This window comes from Rhamphochromis longiceps, linkage group LG11 (genome assembly GCF_057381845.1).
Source record: "Rhamphochromis longiceps isolate RC_006_pf linkage group LG11, R_longiceps_female_GT1.1, whole genome shotgun sequence".
In the NCBI taxonomy this organism is placed as follows: Eukaryota; Metazoa; Chordata; class Actinopteri; order Cichliformes; family Cichlidae; genus Rhamphochromis; species Rhamphochromis longiceps.
Genome location: NC_140567.1, coordinates 30,621,940 through 30,639,749, shown reverse-complemented (window position 1 = coordinate 30,639,749; position 17,810 = coordinate 30,621,940). Strand labels below are relative to the sequence as shown.

General features: G+C 39.6%; 1 protein-coding gene across 1 annotated transcript in view; it reads right to left on the bottom strand.

Moving 5' to 3' along the window:
• Positions 1-17,810, bottom strand: part of LOC146659523 (neural-cadherin) — a 139,923-nt gene that overhangs the window by 61,654 nt on the left and 60,459 nt on the right. Inside the window, exons 3-10 of the mRNA XM_085423617.1 lie at positions 16,430-16,655; positions 13,438-13,642; positions 9,175-9,286; positions 8,179-8,428; positions 7,585-7,727; positions 1,957-2,129; positions 1,705-1,873; positions 971-1,141 (exon numbers count right to left, since the gene is read on the bottom strand). Of these exons, the coding sequence (XP_085279743.1) occupies positions 971-1,141; positions 1,705-1,873; positions 1,957-2,129; positions 7,585-7,727; positions 8,179-8,428; positions 9,175-9,286; positions 13,438-13,642; positions 16,430-16,655 (1,449 nt within the window). The remainder of the gene's footprint in view (positions 1-970; positions 1,142-1,704; positions 1,874-1,956; positions 2,130-7,584; positions 7,728-8,178; positions 8,429-9,174; positions 9,287-13,437; positions 13,643-16,429; positions 16,656-17,810) is intronic.

Genomic DNA, 17,810 nt, shown 5'->3' with positions numbered 1-17,810 from the left:
CATTTGCCTCTGTAAGACTGCATTTCAAGCATTATGTCAATAATAATGTCCTTTTCACAGTCACGGGTCTCACTGGATACATTTCAGCTGAATAATCACATCAGATCCTGCTGAGTCTAATGTGTCTCTTTGTTGTACTTCACATCGATTTATGTGATTGATAGTTGTGGAATTGCTTTTTTCTTTATTAAATGTAAATCTATGTCATATTCATATGGTTCTTGTTGCTACTCCTATCTTGCTTGGTTACACTTAAAACAGCCCAGAGTTATAACAGGTACCAGGGAACCCGAGCCCTGTTTAGTTCTACAACCAGAATTTACAAGCAGAAGTGATGTTTTACATTCATTTATTGAAGTTTCAGTTTGTGCCTCTTTTCATAAAGTTGTTCATATCAACTGTAAATATGACAACACTTAACATAAACATGGTCTGGGTTTGCATTACCAACCCAAAAGATAGCTGGTGATTGTGTTGTCTCCTTAAGCAGAAAATCTTTGCACTGAAATACATGTTGGTAATGATGTATGGATAACTAAGAAAAGTCTAAACAAGCTCAAGATTTCCAGCTCATTTCCATAATTTGTAAAGGAACCCCCCCCCCCCCCCCCCAAACACATAAATAAATGCATGTCCCAGAAACATTTCAATCTGCCTCTTAAATAGTTAATGAGACACTCTGTGCGTTTCTCTAATCGGACGAGAAGAACTTCTGACACTATGCTTATCAAAACACATATTTGCACAGATAGTAAACAAACAGAGAGCTCTGGGACCTGCCAGCGAACATTTCATCAGTCCTAAGGGGTTTCCAGGATTACAAGGATGCAGATTGATGCATGATGGTGACGACAAATACACGGTTTCTACACTTCCTCTGCTCCCTCAAAACACACAGCTACAGGATGTTTTTGTGTTGAACAAGAAGCGGACGGACTAAGTCACTGGGAGGAGTCGTGATGGTACTCACACTGGTAGCGGCTGTTTTCAAACTTGGGGTCGTTGTCATTCTGATCTGAGATCTGCACTGTGATCTGACAGATTCCAATGAGCGGCTCTTCTGCTTGATCGGTGGCCGTCACAGACAAAGTATACTCCCTCTGACACTCCCGGTCAAAACTCACTGCTGTGGTTATCACACCTGACACACAGTGAGGACATTAGCACACTTAGAATTTCAGTTTGTCATTGTTTGGACTGAATTGTAAAGCTTTTCTGATATCCAACAGGTACTGTGTGTGTAGAAACTTTTGAAACACACATATTTGATAAGACAGTAAAACCTTAATCACATAAGAAACTCAAAGAGGTGTTTGTGAATTAAGATTCCAAGATTTTTGTTGGATACGACCAGAAAGGACAGCTTTAGAAATGAGCATACCAGAGGAAAAGCTGTGGTTGAGCGATTTGGAAAAAAAGTAAGAAAGAGGGAAGGCTGAGATTTTGATAATATATAGAAAGGAGGGATTGTGACAAAAGAATGTTAAACATGGAGCTGCCAGGCGGGAAGAAAAGAGGAAGACCATTGTGAAGGTTCATGGATGTAGTGAAGGAGGAAATGCAGATGGTTGGAGTGACAGAAGAAGGTGTGAGGAATATGGTGAGGCAGATGATCTACTGTGGAAATACCTAAAAGGAGTAGCTGAATAAAGAAGCTGTGGAAGAACTGTTTGTAAAAATTATAATGAGTGTTTCTGAGCTTACCAGTATCAGGATCAATATCAAAACCAGATGCCACTCCGTCTCTGTTCATTATGCCATATTTGACCTCTCCATTGACGCCCATGTCAGCATCATGAGCCTGGACGCGCAGGACGAACGTTCCTGGAGGCTGATTCTCCAGGACTGCTGCGTTCAGGCTATAGTTCTGACACTGACAACCAAACAGCAAAGTCAGGGGTCAGAATTTGTCATTTAATTTGCAATAACGTAAAAATAAATAATAACTCGACTCACCTCCTTGAACAGTGGTTTGTTGTTGTTGATGTCATTTATTCCCACAATGACCTGCGCTGAGCTGCTGAGTGGGTATGGCCCACCAGATGCGTTGTCATCCGTGGCAGTGATGTTGAGGACGTACTGTGGCCCCCTCAGGCGTGGAGGAGGACTCCGCCGCAGCTTAATAATACCTAAACACACAAATACAGGTGGGGCAAATCAAATAGGGTAGAAAAGGTTTTTTTGTCAGATTCAAATTGAATATGTGCAGGTGGACTTTCTGACATTTCTAAGAGTTGTAATATAATTCACAAAAAGACTCAGATCAAATTGCTTGGGGCTAAATTTATACCTTCAGAAAAAAAGGGACATAATGAAAGTTCAAGTTATATCTTGTGACATTTTCAAGCCTTTAGATTGGGCCACACTAAACTCTATATAAAATAGCTTTATCCTTTAGCAGCTACAACACTTAATGGTCAGTAGCCTTTTTGTTATTTTGTGCCTTTACTTTTGTTTCTTTTACTTCTTTTACACCATTTTTGTCTTCAGATAAAGTCCAAAAGTAATCAACACATCTTTAAATATGACAGAGGCCTGGTGTTGGTTGGCAGGGCTCGTAGTTTCCTTTTATTTAGCAGATTAAAAAAAAAAAATAGAATAAAAATCAACATTTTCTACAGGGAGAAATACAAATTTCAGCTTCTTTCATGTTTCATCCAAAAGTGGTTTCTAATGCCAGGGGACACTGTTCACTTTACACGTTCCTCTGGAGGAGAACACAGAGTGTAAGTGCTGCTGTTCATGCTTTCCCTCAAAGACATCATAAAAGTGAAACTGCAGGATGTTTGTGTCTTTAAAAAGGGCCTCAATTTCACCTCAACTATTTGACATTTTTAAGTCACCTTAACAAGACATGTAATTGCAAATTATAAACGCTCACTGACTTTGCTTTAAATACACTGAATTCTGTATGGAAGTGTTTTCAGTTGGGTGTTCAGCTTCTTTTTTCAATGCTATTTACACTTTACCAGGCTACTAATATCTCTCATTATGAGATGGCAAATGACTCTGATACAAAGGCTGGTGCACACCAAGTGTTAGATGAAGCATTATTAATAAAATTGAGTGGCTCAGTTACAATACCAATTCCAAAAAAATTGGGATGCTGTGTAAAATGTAAATAAAAACAAAATGATGTGCAAATCTTACTCAACCATATTTCACTCAGAGTAGAACATATCAGTTATTTGAACTGGAGGAACATTTTGGAACTAAGTAGAGTGGCATCAGGTCAGGAATATGATTGGGTACAAAAAAAGAGCATCTTAGCAAAGTTCCTCGATGTAAAATTCTGAAGACTTTAAATATCTCATCATCTACATGAGAAATCTCTGTGGGGACAAAGATGAAAATCAATATTTTGGTCTTTGGGACCTCAGGCAGAACTCCATTAAAAACACGAACAATTCTGTCCAAGAAACCATTGCAGAGACTCAGGAAATGTCTAGATATCATTGCCTATGAACATCGTTTCTCCACAAATGTATATCAAAGCTCGTTTAAAATGGACTGAGACAAACTGTCCTGTGGTCAAAAAAATCAGAATTTGAAATTCTTCTTGAAAAACATGGATGTCAAATCTTCTAGGCTAAAGAGAAGAGGGACCATCTGGGTTGTTATGAAAACTCAGTTGAAAAGCCTGCATCTCTGATGGTGTTGGTATGGGGAGTCAATCAGTGCCTGTGGAAATGGCAGCTTGTACAACTGGAAAGGCTCCATCAATGATTAAAGGTATACAAAGGTTTTAGAGCAACACATACATCCAGACAAAATCTTTTCCAGGGAAGACCCTGCATATGCTTAACAATAACAACTCTAAACCATTTACTGCATCTGAAGAGTCTGGATACCGAACTAGCTGGTCTGCAGTCCAGACCTTAGACAAATTGAAAACACAGCAAAAAAGTCAACCGAGGACAAAGATGAGTCAGGACTGTTGAACAGCTTTATCCTACATCAGACAGGAATGGACCAACATTCCTCTCACAAAGGTCCACCAACTGGTTTATATAGTTCCCAGATGTTTATGGGACGGCCCTGTCTTAAATTTTGTGAGACCTGTCGCTGTGTGATTTACACATTCACCAGGAGAAAGATAAATACCTTAGGGGTTGCACTAGAAATTGTACATTTTGTCATTTTAAAAATTTACTATGTTTTCTATGTTGTACTGTCTATAAAATATAGGTTTATATTTGCATATCAATGCAAATATATCTTGTTTTTATTTATCTTTTACACAGTGTCACAGCTTTTTTGGATTCAGAGTTTTATGTAATGATGTTATGTTCTTTTAAATTTGTTACAGGCTATTTTCTGGTTATTTTCCCATCGTTTGAGTTATACACATACAAATGCCGAATGTCTGTGGATGGAGGCTCCCAGCCTCTGTGTCCACAATGGTAAAAGCTTAAGTTGGTGTAAAGGACAACTGACACGTTGAGCTTGAAAACAACATAGATGAAACGCATTGCTGTGATGTTTTCTGCTCTGTGGGTCACCAACAGCACAGATTGTTGGCACAAACTGCAGCCAGTAAAAAAGCTCGCATTAGTTTAACTCTGGCCTAAAACAAATGTCATATTTTTCTGCGCTAACAATCACTTGCACATTAACATAACAGAGCAGCAGTGCAAACAAACAAACAAATAAGCTGCTTTGGTAGAAACATGAATAGAGACACAGAGGCTGGGAGAGAGAGAGAGCGAACACATCTACATGAAAATACTTCAGAACTCTTTGAAGTGACAAAGCAGAACAGCCAAGCAAGCCAAAGGCCATCTGCTGCTGAAGTTCGCGCGTGCGTGTGTGTGTAAGAGAGAGAGACAGTCTTAAAATATCATTTATGTGCAAATGTTCATGTTTATATCTCTTTGTGCATGGACGCATATGTGCGTGGGGCACAGAGCAGTGCAGCAGTGCATGCTGGGTGATAAGGTGGCACAGCGGCTTAGAGAGAAAAAGACACATACACATGAACACACACACACACAGATAAACATGCAAAAATATGACTGAACATCTCACTGCTGCATATGAACTTTATCTTTAAAGTGTCTTTCTCTGACATACACATTTATACTTGTACTTTTGTGAGAAAACTCATGGACATGATGCAACCCCTGGCGCCTCACCCTCAGTGAATACAGTTTTTTTTTTATTTGCACACACATACAACACAGTAACATCCTTTAAATATGAATGAATCAGATAAGGCAGGAGAGGTCAAGAAGCAATTATCTACACTCAATTTAAAGCACAAGGAAAATAAACAGCGCAAGGGAAAAGGAAACATTCAGAAATGCAATGTGATTTTAAAAAAATCACAAAAGAAAAAAAGGATTCGAAATGGTAATAAAATGCCTACAAGCTTATCTTCTTGTTGTCAAGTGGTCCCAATCAGTAAGTGTGTGTGAAAGGTGTTCACCTTTTACCTAAATGCAGTATGAAACAGTGAATTTCTCTTTAATTCTGCCCCAAACTGAGAACCAATAAAAAAAAAAATTCTTAGCTCAAACTGACCCTCACAAAGACACAGAGACAAATATGTAAATGAGTCAATTATGTCAAATAGTTTATATTCTAATAGTTTATATATTCCTGCACCGATTCTACATTTGTGTGTTCATGTTCTTTCTATTTATGCGTGCTTGTGTGTGCGTGTTTTCTAGGGGGGGTTCACTGGCCTTGTTAATGCTACCAAGCTTTATCCCAAATACTCGTCACCATGGCAACAATCACTTTATTCTGTGAGTGTATATGTGTGTGCAGCTTGGTAGAGTGATCTGAATGCTGCTGCTGCTTTGTGTGTGTATAAAAGTTATTGTTTGTGTTGTTTGTGTCTGTTAAAGCTACTTTGCTGGCAAACAAATAAAATGCTCATAATCAGTTAATGAGTTTTTGTGCTATTCAAAGCAGACATCGCTGCTGTCAGTCCATGGGAATATATCACAACAAGTACTGGTCAAAGGAAGGGAATATTTACTTATTCTAATAATAATTACATTTTTTTTTTACTGTCTTACTATAATAATCATAGCAAATGCATGTAGGTCTGTTCCTTTTAGATGCATTAATTCATCTGGATGAACCTTACTATATTAACTGCCCTTTCTCTTGATGTTCACACAGTGTAGCAGTGGAACAGAAACTGTCAATCAAAAAGCTGTTTGTCTGTGTGCAGCTGTGATGCACTGAAAGTGACCAATCGTAAGATGACCAGAACATCCCTTGGTTTCTGCTTGAAAACTCTTAAAAGCCAGATCAGTTGGATTTCTTAGGATATTTAGGGCTTTTTTACCTTTATAACCACCTGTTAGCGTTTCTGCCTTCCATGTCTCGTCTATTTGATTGGATGAAGATGACTTGCAGTTTTTTGCTTTGTGCTCTGAGAGATGCTCTAGTTGTAAAACATTAGTGCATGCATATACATTACGTAAAGTCTACACAATTGTTCATGAGTCATTTAATAAATCCGAGCTGCAGCTCAGCATTCATTAGCGTAATTAGCTGCTCTTTTCCTGCCCCCTCAAGAAAAGTTGAGACTGGATAAACTGCAAGCATGTCACTACTAGTTGAGTTTGGTCAGAACCACTATAATTAAAAGCAGATTGTTATTTATGTCTGCAGTAATTTTAACTTGGTGGTATTGCTCTGCAATGGCAGTGAACATGACACCGATTAGTTAAACCCAGGATAGAAGCACATGAAGTGGCTTGCAGCAACTGTGGGGAGGGGTAAAACCTTATCAATAGTGTGCCCTATATGAGATATGCCAGTTGGATGTGTAGAAGGATATGAGATGAATTATCAGCCAATGAGGGTTGGCGTTAAGATCAACCGTTATCAGATGTACTTGGACTGCCAATTAAATTTGGCTTCGTGGTTTGCCTGAAAACCTGTTGTGCTCATTTCCTAATAAGCAAAATGCTAGAGCGTACATCTATTTTCATGTTATTTAAAGCACTTTGCAAGTACATTTTGTGAAGTGCTATATCACCACCAAACTGGGCCACCTTCAAACCCCCTGCCACCTGCTCCTGTATCAAAGACTCCTTAACCAAACGGCCTCAATCAGTCCCACTCAGCCCCCACCTCTCAACCCTACTGTCACTCAGCACCAGATCCCCACAGGGCTGGATCTCAGTCCCCTACTGTATCCCCTGGACACCTATGACTGTTTAATAAACCACCGAACCAACATCATAGTCAAGTATGCTGATGACACCAACGTGGTTGGGCTCATCTCTGATGAAGATGACACAGCCTTCAGGGAAGAGGTAGAGAATGTGTCCTGTTGGTGCTCAAAAAATAATCTGAAGCTGAGCTCATAATGGACTTCAGGAGGCTCAGACAGGTCCACTCATTATAAATGGAGAACAGGTGGAATCTGTCTCCATCTTTAGGTTTCTTGGCACCCACATCTCAGCCAATCTCACCTGAACCCACTTCCTCTGTGTCCTGAGGAAAAATAACCTGGACTAGAAGCTGCTGCTGGCCTTCAGCTTCAGCTGCTTGCTGTCTTATTTGTGTTTACATAAAATAAGAAACACATTTTATGTACACCAGCTGCCGCTCCCTTACCCTTCTGGTTGTCAAGCAGGAAATTGCTATCCTCATTGCCTCCAGTGATGGCGTAGGAGACGCCATCTCCGTCCGGGTCGTTGGCATGAACGATGGCAACCAGAGTGTCAGGACCGGCATCCTCACTTAGGAAGGTCTTATAACTAACAGAGAGGAAGAGAGAAAGATGTGTTATTTCTTTACTGCATACAAGCACTTTGCAGACCTAAAGAGATGAAGGATGTCATGAAAGGGTATTAATGTATGAAAAGAAAAATAGGCTGATGCCAGAATGAGAAAAAAGTTCAATAAAAAAGTAGAAGAAATAAAAGTGTGAAAGAGACAGTGGAGCGAGAGGAGAGGTGAAGATGAAGTGAAAACAGATGGAAGAGAACAGTGGGATTAAAAATAGATTCTGAGTTAAAAACAAACTTAATTAACAGATTGACTCTGTGGGCGAGAGACCCAGACAGCGACAGGGGTGAGGCAGGAAAAAAAGAGAGAGAGAAAGCTCACAGCTGATGTTCATTATTAAACAAAGTTGTATTAACAATTCAAAAGGTGACAAAAAATGAAAACGGCTGCAAAGAGTAGAAGAATGAGGATAATTCTTACACGCTCTGTGAAAAGATGGGTGCCTCGTCATTGGTGTTGGCGACTCGGATGCGGATTGAGGCTGTCCCGGTGCGAGGGGGTGTTCCTGCATCCACTGCAACCACCAAAAACTCATAGATGTGATTAGGGCGCTCATAGTCCAAGCGACGGGCGGGGCTGACCACACCCCCAGATGTGATGCTGAAGTCACTGCTGGGAACGAAGTATGAGATCTCCGAGTTTATCCCGGAGTCACAGTCCCGGGCAAGTACTGGATGGGAGGTGGGTAGGGTGAGGAGAGAGGTGAAAGAAGAAAGAAAATTAGTTGTAAAGTGCAGAAGATAACGCGGGGTAAATAAGGAACAGAAAGAAGGGCTCAGAGAAGATGGTTGTAAAGATAGAGGTGAGAGGAGTAGGAAACAGAGATGAAGAGATTGGATAAGGTGGAAAAAGAAGAAGAAGGGAGACATTTTTATTAATAACTTAGTTTGTACACTGTTGTAATGTATGTATGATTATGTGTACTTGTCTGTCTCTGTAAGGACCAATCTGAGTTTGCAGCCTTGAGATTGATGTAGTTAGTCTTCACTGTAGGATAAAATCTTCAAAGACGTGCTTGGAGGTTCAGACATAGTTTTAAGGTTCAGGTTCAGTTAAGGAGCTCAGTAATGTAGTATGTCAACAAGAGTCCTCGCAAAGATAGAGGGTAAAATAAGCATGTGTGTGAGGATGTGATGCTGGCTGCTCGCCTAATAAGAGCAAAGCCTCGCTGAAGTTGGAGTGTTTGATCTCAACCAGTCACCAGCAGCTATGACAGATGGCTCTGACTCACACACACACACACACACACACACACACACACACACACACACACACACACACACACACACACACACACACACACACACACACACACACACACACACACACAGATGAGCTGTACAGTCTAACCACAGGTGTAATGTGTTGGTTTTGTGTTCACACAGACCCTACTTGACAGATCAGTGTGTGTGTTACCTTGCAGCAGTGAGGTTCCAGGTGCGATGCTCTCAGGTATGTTGTCTCTGGTGTAGATAGAGTGGAGGAACTCTGGTGTGCAGTCATTCTCATCCGTTATGTGTACAACCACCTGCAGGGAGCATCCCACTGTTATTATCTGGTATCAGATTATACTTTATGTTGGTTTCATATTCATTTCAGCGTGAGCCAGCAGGAGAGAACAGGTGAGTTATTTCATCACAGTAAGTAAAGCTTTGGGAAGTATGACACACAAAAAAAGAATTGGGTCACACATAATCACTGATTCGACTACATTTTAATGACTGCTACAGTAGATAAAGATGGAGCTTTATCTGCTGATTTATCTGATTTATCTACACTCCATGTATAGTGGCAACTCAAGCTGCGACTATACATAGAGTGTATAAAATTTATAATCAGGAGTCTTCACAAAACAAAGTTAACTTAGGGTTCTTAACTTATTTGTCCTTAAAACATTGTCCTGTGGTTTGCATGTGCCACTTTTTTCTGAATAAAAAAGCCATCTTCATGAAATTTAATGGTTAAGCAATGATTTGACAGACACAGCTAGTAGGGATGTAATCAGTTTTTTCAATTTGATTACAAGAGCAGTATTTTGTGATTCATCAGGGTGGCGTTATTTTATGTCAGAGCTTTTTTGATTGTATAATGCAGTTTATTATGGGATACACACACAAAAGAAGAAATCAGGCAGACAAATTCTTTGTTTCAGGTTTATATTAAACTAATCAAAATCAAAAGACCCAATCAAACCAGTGCCTATGACAGAATGAAGAGAAAAACCATGAAGATGTAAATTTAAAGTCATTTTTGTTTTGTTTTCAGACATTTTCTATTTCTTATCACAAGAAACTAGAATGTCTTAGTGTAAAATTCACAGCAGACACTCTGACTTTATTAAACGTATATACTTTTCAAGATAATTGAAGCAAACATTGTGAAGACATGTCCTCTGGTCAAGGATGAAAAATATTTTCTCGTTCTCCCCACTTCTCCTTCAAACGTCCTAAACCTTGAGCCTCTGCATCATCACCTCTCTGCTGTTTCAGTTTAGTTTCACCCACTATCCCGAGCTCCTGGAGCCCAACCAAAATGCTATTTTCCATTCCCATAAAGCCTGATTTAACTGGTAAGGCTGCAGACATGACCACTTGAGCACAGATTTTCTCGGCAGTCCTGAACCTTTGACACACCACCTGTTCAGTAATAACAGCAGGGCAGAGGAGAGGCGAGCAGAGAGGATTTAGATGCATGACTGCTTCTGCAAACATGCACTGAATATTTAGAAGCGTAAACAGTAACGCTATTCCTTATTAGTTTTTTTTTTTTTACATCCAACTCAACAGGTGAATATATATTTCCTATGCTGAAAGACTGATACAAAAGAAAGAAGCACATACACACCTTTTTACATCGGAGAGACACAAAGGCAGAAGCACTGACTGCAGTCACTGTGGTGCAAATAGTAATCACTTGATAACAGTAATTACTTGATTTTATCCTTTGCTGCACATGATTTGTGTGACTTATTTTTACTGACAGAAAACATTTTTCATTTCTGGGGGATTCATTTGTGCATGAAGAATAAGAGCAAGTGTTTATTAGTAATAGAAAACATTGTTAAAGTTGAGAGCTTTATGAAACACCACAAATACACTTTTTCTGTAATATCTGCTAAGAAATTGATTTCATATGGTTAATAGATTTGACCAGTTGTTACTTGAAAGTGATAAATACAAAAACCAAGTAAAAACACAAAGATAACACCGTTTGACAGGCATGAAGAGCTTTCAGCTGAGAACTTGGCATTTCTTCTGTTTATCCATCTTCAGTACTGTTGATCCCTCTATTGTTTGCTGAAGCTTTATCAGAAATGGTTTCAACTGAAGGGTGGTTGGGAAACCATTGTTAAAGAAGGCGGAGAGTAAAGGCTAAGTTGTGCCAAATTATATAAGAACTGGAATGAAAATCATTGGAAACAGGTCTTCTGGAGTGATGAATTCAAACTTTTTTTGTTTCAAATTTTCATGAGTATGTACAGAGGTGGTTGGAAGAAAAGGACAGGAGTGAGTATGTACAGTCATTCATGGTGTGGGGCTGCATTTCAGCCAGTGGTGTTGGAGATCTAGCCTCTGATCTCCCAGCACGATATCATAGCAAACCATGTAATAGACAGGCCGGTCCACCGTGTCCATTTCACGCTTCAGGCCTCTCCAAAGAGTGAAATGAACACACGTGCACAAATTTTAGTACCAGCAGGGGGAGATACTATATTTAAAGCCAAGAGGTCGCTAGTGAGCAAGGAAGGTATGAAATACATTCCAGTGTCCTTCATCACTAGAGACAATTAAGCTAGGTGGCTAATATGTATTTAAATGTGTTAATAATGTATGTTTAAACACTTTCATGTGATTATTTTCATGGTAGCCTGGAATAAAAATATCTCCCTCTGCTGGTACTGCAACTTGCATGCATATCCATTTTACACTTTGGAGAGACTTGGTGTGTCTATTAGACATTTTTGGATCTCCACCAAGTAGACAAAAGGTCATGTACCTAAATTTTGGGGGAAAATTCCCATCAGCCAATTCCCATATACTGGGTGAAGATGGATTCTTTATATAGTTCAGGCAAAGACAAGTGTACTTATAAACTAATGGTTCAATAACAAACCAATAGCTGCTCACGGACATAATTTTTTTTAACCTAAATTCCCTTCTCTGTTATATATTTAAAGATGTTTTTCCTTTACAGGTGGCAAAGAGATGCTATTTTAGTGTGTTATTGAAACTATCTTGAAGTCTTGGGGTTTCTATATTGAGAAAATTGGGAAAACGTGTGTAGTCTAGATTCATATAATATTAACAGTCAAAAAAAGGTACTAAGCTTGACACCAAATGTCAATATAAAGCTGTTCGACTGAACAATGGAAAGAGACAGAGACATGTTGACGGCTTTAAAATGTCTGATGAAGGTGATGAAGCCAGAGGCAATAAAAACCGCAGAAGCTACAGTAAGGTGCAACATAAGCAGTGCTGCAAAACCCCCTCTCTCTCTTTTACATGCACACGCACTCACTCACACACACACACGCACACATGCACACACACACACACACACACTGGCATGCACGAACAGGCAGGGCATTTATAGTGAATTAGCCAGCCAAGCTTATAGAGCAGCAGTGGCCTTTGGGGGACACTGGTAGTTTAGCAGCTATTCTCTCTGTGTCTCAACCATCTGGACACTGAGAGCAGGTGATAATGGATTTCTCTTGGTGTGTGTGCTTGTGGGAGTGTGTGTTAATGTGAACAGATGTAGATATCTGTTTTAGTAAGTCTTCAAAGCTTACTCTGAGGGTAAAAGTCAGTACTTAGCAGCCAGGCTTTTGCACTTTACGTATGTGTGTATGTGTGTGTGTGTGTGTGTGTGCTCGAGCCACATATAATCTATTATTGTTCAAACCCTGTAACACAATAAAAAGAAAGCTCCTGCATCACAAAACTGCTGATTCCTAAGTGATTCCTAAATTCTGAACGCAGCTTTGAACTTGTGCATTTCACTGAGTTTTCATCGTGAGAGCTTCACGGGATGCTCAGCAGTTTGTTTTTAGTGGTATGCTTGCAAAATAAACACATAAATTTAATAAACAGTAAATGAAAGAGTTGCATCACAGCATCTGATTCAGCAGCAGCACTTTCTTTCTCATTTTAAATTAATGAGTTTTCATCAGAGAAGTGGTATGCCGAACTGTCAAGGGTCAACACCCTTACATGTTCTCAGATATGTGTGATGATGAGCTGTGGATTTATTTCAGAGGCTGTGGTAACACTTACAACTCTGTATTGACCTTCCAATTCACACCATAATACTCCATGGCCATCATGTGATTCGACTGTAAGAGTTTAATATGCCATTGATGTGTGAACACTTAGAGTGCCTACCATTCTCCACCAGTTATCAGATATAATAAATTATTTTCAATCACTCTCTAACTTCTGTTTTCAATTATCAGGTTGTCTGAGTGTTATTTTTCCCTGGTTATTGTTTTAACTGCAGTGCACGGGACCATAACTTTGTCCCAAAAGATAAAGCTGTGTGTTAAAGCTGTAGCTACATGCTGTTGACATGGATGTATAAATTTAGAGCTTGCATTCACACATCAAACTTGTAAAAGTATTAGTCACTTTACACAGATTAATAAATAGTATATTTGCATGCTTGGTAGTGTAGCTGTACCTCTGCCACGCTGCTAAGGCCGGTGTCGGGTTCAGAAGCTCGGACCTGCAGGGTGTGCAGGTTGTGACCACTCTCATAGTCGACGTTCCTGGTGAGGCTAAGCGCTCCGCTCTCCTGGTTGATGCTAAACAAATTCCCTGGATTAACCAGTAGCATGTATGAGAGACTCTTCTTCTGGAAGGAGACAGCATGGACAACTGCAACTCTACATGGACGTGGACATAAACACACACAAAGCAAGAAATTTAAGCAACATTAGCAACAGTTTTCTTACCAGAAAGAGAAAATAAAGGGAAAAATAGACTTGAGTTCTCCAAGATTTTATGAAATCCTTTTCTTAGACCTCTATCTTCTGCTGAATCAGATAAAATACTGTGTTAGTTTTAATGTATGTGTGCACCACTTCACAGTCAGCTCCAAGTCATGTCTTAGCATGGCTTAGCAAAAATACTGCAGCCGCGGGGGAACTGTTAGCTAAGCCCCCTAAAAGTAGAAAATATCGAGAAATTTCCATATCTTTTGTAGTTCTTTAAATGTCATTACACATTGGTTGTGACATTTCCTTACCTACTTTAGCACTGTTGTTATTTTTATTGCTTGTATTCCTGTTTTTATCTGTGTAAAGCACTTTGAATTTCTTTGAATGAACTTGGTGTGCCTTGCCCAAAGTATAAACATGACCACAGGTCTGCAGAAAGCTGATCTGCATTTCTTTTTCCAAACAGACTTATAAAGTGAAGAGGAGCTGTGACGTGCTGGTCGAGCTCCAGTGCTGCGTTTAAAGTCTGCAGCCTTCATGGATTATTCTGAACTCAGACACCATTGCAACCCGATTAATCAATTTAACATAAACTAACACACAGGTATGCACAGACGCACATACGGTCAGAGGACACGTGCATGTGAGGACATAAAAACAAATAAAAGGGACATAATGGAAGAAGAGACACACAGAAACCACATGCAGAGATACACCCACAGACACACTGCTCACAGGGTGGCATGGATACTTGGATATTAATACAATGTGCTTTGCGCCAGCAGCCCCGAGGATTCACACACACACTCTCCTTCATGTTTATCCAGACCTCGCTTTTAATAAATATTTGAATTTGCCACACTTTCAAATTCTCAGCCTCAGGCCACACTCATACATCTGGGTCCTCTTCAACCACCTCCACCCACCCCAGCCTTCTCTGCATCATCCCTCTAGCCTTCATTTTCTTCTCTTCCCTCTCCTTCCTTCCTCTATCATCCCTTCACGCTCTCCACATCCCTCCACCTCTCCCTCCTCCTCCTTCTTCTTCTTTCCTTTTGTCTCGCTCTACAGGGCTCATCTTTTCATGCATCACATGACATGCAAAGCAAGGGAGCAGGCACACACAGACAGACACACATATGCACAAAATGCCATTTTCACATTCTGTGTCTGAGGCAGTGGAATGCAAATCATGTTTCTGTATATATGGAGTCAGAAATATAAACAGACACTTTTGTTAATAAAACCTACTCACAACAATAGTACCAGATGTAAGATTACAAGTACTTCTAATATGTCTCTCTGTGTATAACCCTGTCAGTAACATATACAAACATATAAATTAAAAGCACATAAAACTGGTACCTGTTGGATCACTTCTAATGCAGTTGCTTGATACAAAGCAGCATAAGGTGCTGTATCAAAACTTGTACTAATGGATCATACAGGAAATATGCGCTTAGTATTTATTTTTATGTGTTAACTGCCAGGCATTTTGGTTTGTACACATCTGTACATCCATGCAAAGGGTGAACCCGTCATTGTCAATAGACCACACAAGATGGCGTCTTCTGGTTTAACTGGTGTAACTGGTGGAGGCCTAAATGCTAAAAATAAGACTTCAGAATTTGTCGAGTAGAGAAGGATCTGTAACAAGGAATGATAAGAAAAAGAAAAACTTAACACTGTCACTTTCACCTTTTTTACTTATTGAGGTTTATATTTCAGAAAGCATGCGTGTAGCAAAAAGCTTCTTTTAAGTTACAGTTTTTCTCAGTCGCTTTGGTGCGTTTCTCAGAACACCATTAACATTTGCACAGCAGTTAGTGCATTTCCCAAAACAATTAGTGCTACAGTCACTTGTTCACTGTAGAATACATGTAAACATAAAATCACCCATTTGGTAGAGCCTCCTCATGAGTGACAGCTGTAATTCACCTGAGATCAATTGTTCAATTTCGGAGACATTTCCAGGAAAAATGATACAGAAAGGTATAGGATTTGCTTGACAGATGGCCAATTTTTGGCATGTGATAACTAGTTCAACAATTTTGTGTGTGATGACTCAAGCAATGGATGTATGACTATTCGTTTTATTGGGAATGACTATTCAGCATCCATAGGTATGATTACTTTTGACTGACATGACATAAGCAAATGGAAATGTCAGAAAGCAGCAGGGAAATGTATGGAAGCAACTGATTCATGTCCAAAATCATTTGCAGTTTGTTCAGAGAGAGGAGAAATTGCTACTATGATGAGCACAAATGACTGAGTGTTGTGGAGGTTGAACTAATAGTTATGAGAATTTCAATTCTGATCTGAGAAACGTACCAAAGCGACTGAGAAAAACTGTAACAACTTATACTGCAAATAAACATCCAATGCTATTCTTTGGGAGTTTCACTGTATGTATGCATAAGGCATATATTTCCAAAGAAACTGGTAAACCTGTGAGACCTAATTGACTTGTGAAGGGCTAAAATGTATAATAGCAGTCTGGCAGTTTAGATGAAATGTCTCAGATGCCATCTTGCATTTTACAGGATTTAAAAGATTAGCCACTAAGATCTTGACGTATTACAGAACTTTCGAGTGTCTTGGAGTGTATACAACTTACTAAATGTGAAGCCTCAACAGCATAGCCAGGTGGTTATAATGCTGTAAGTGTTATTCACAGAGCATACACACAAACAAGGGATAACAATATGTCAAACTGCTGTAGGGACTCACGGTTGGCCAACGGGTATGTTCTCTGGTACATTCAGGCTGTACGTGGAATTGGTGAACTGGGGTGGCCGATAGCCTGCAAGGATAGCAACAGTGGCTGGTGGCCCTTTACGACCATGTCCATCCACTGCCTGAACCCGAAGGAGGTACTCCTTACTGGGGGTCAAAGGTCGACCGGTTGTCCTGATCTCCCCAGAACGATGGTCCACCTCGAAGCACTCCTCATCACCTTTATAAAGAGAAAAGGAAACTCTGCCTTTAAAAACATTAATTTAAATGATAGATAGATAGATAGATAGATAGATAGATAGATAGATAGATAGATAGATAGATAGATAGATAGATAGATAGATAGATAGATAGATAGATAGATAGATAGATAGCAGCCACAGCTGTCCAATTATAAAACTAAATAAGGTAATATGAAGCTAGAGGGATTCTCTGAGTATGTTTATTTCTGTGTGTGTTTGTGATTAACACGTTTTGAAGAGTCCCCACTGGAGAAGAGAAGGAAGAGGGAAGGGAGCAGTAGAAATGTGGAGACAATTTGACAAAAGAGAAAGAAAGCAGACATGGAAACTTTGAGAAGAGGAGGACAAGAAGAAAAGTACAGTTTAAAGTTTGCTTAGCCTCTCTGTCCACCATAATAACTGCCATCATCACCTCTTGGGCTGGTGCAGAGTCCAACAATTTCAGTAGCTTTCATCCTATATTCTATCTATTATTTATTTCTAAAATCCCTGAGAAAATAGTTGTGTCTCAGGTTCTTGCTCACTTGTTTGGCAATAATCTTTTTGAACAGTTTCAGTCTAGTTTCTGTCCCATTGATTCTCAAGAAAACAGCCTTTGCAAAATTCACCAATGACCTCCTAATAGCAGCTGACTCTAGTCTATTAACCATTCCTCTTCTTTATTTCCATTACTATTTATGCAATTGCAGACTATCACACTATGTCCCATAATATCCTTCTTGACAGACTAGCCTCTACTGGAATTAATAAACCACCCATAAACTGGTTTAATTTCCATTTTTAAATCCTATCCTGGTTCAGTCAACTTAAATATCTCAGCTGAAATTTTCATTTCCAGTTATACCACTTGTTCTCCAGGGATCTGTTTTGGGGCCTCACCTATTTATCAACTGTCTATTTCCTTCTTTTGTAAAATTATCAGCATTTCAATTTCCATTGTTATGGTGATGACACCCAGCTCTACCTGTCAGCCAAACCTACCACCACTCTCCCAGCCACCTTCCTCCAGGAAATCAAATCCTGTTTTTTCTCATTGGCATCCAGAATGTCAAAAATTTTCCCTCCCGATCGACAACTCCTCAGTTTCTCCTTCCCCTCAGGTTAAGAGTCTGGGTGTCATCCTTGACAGCACA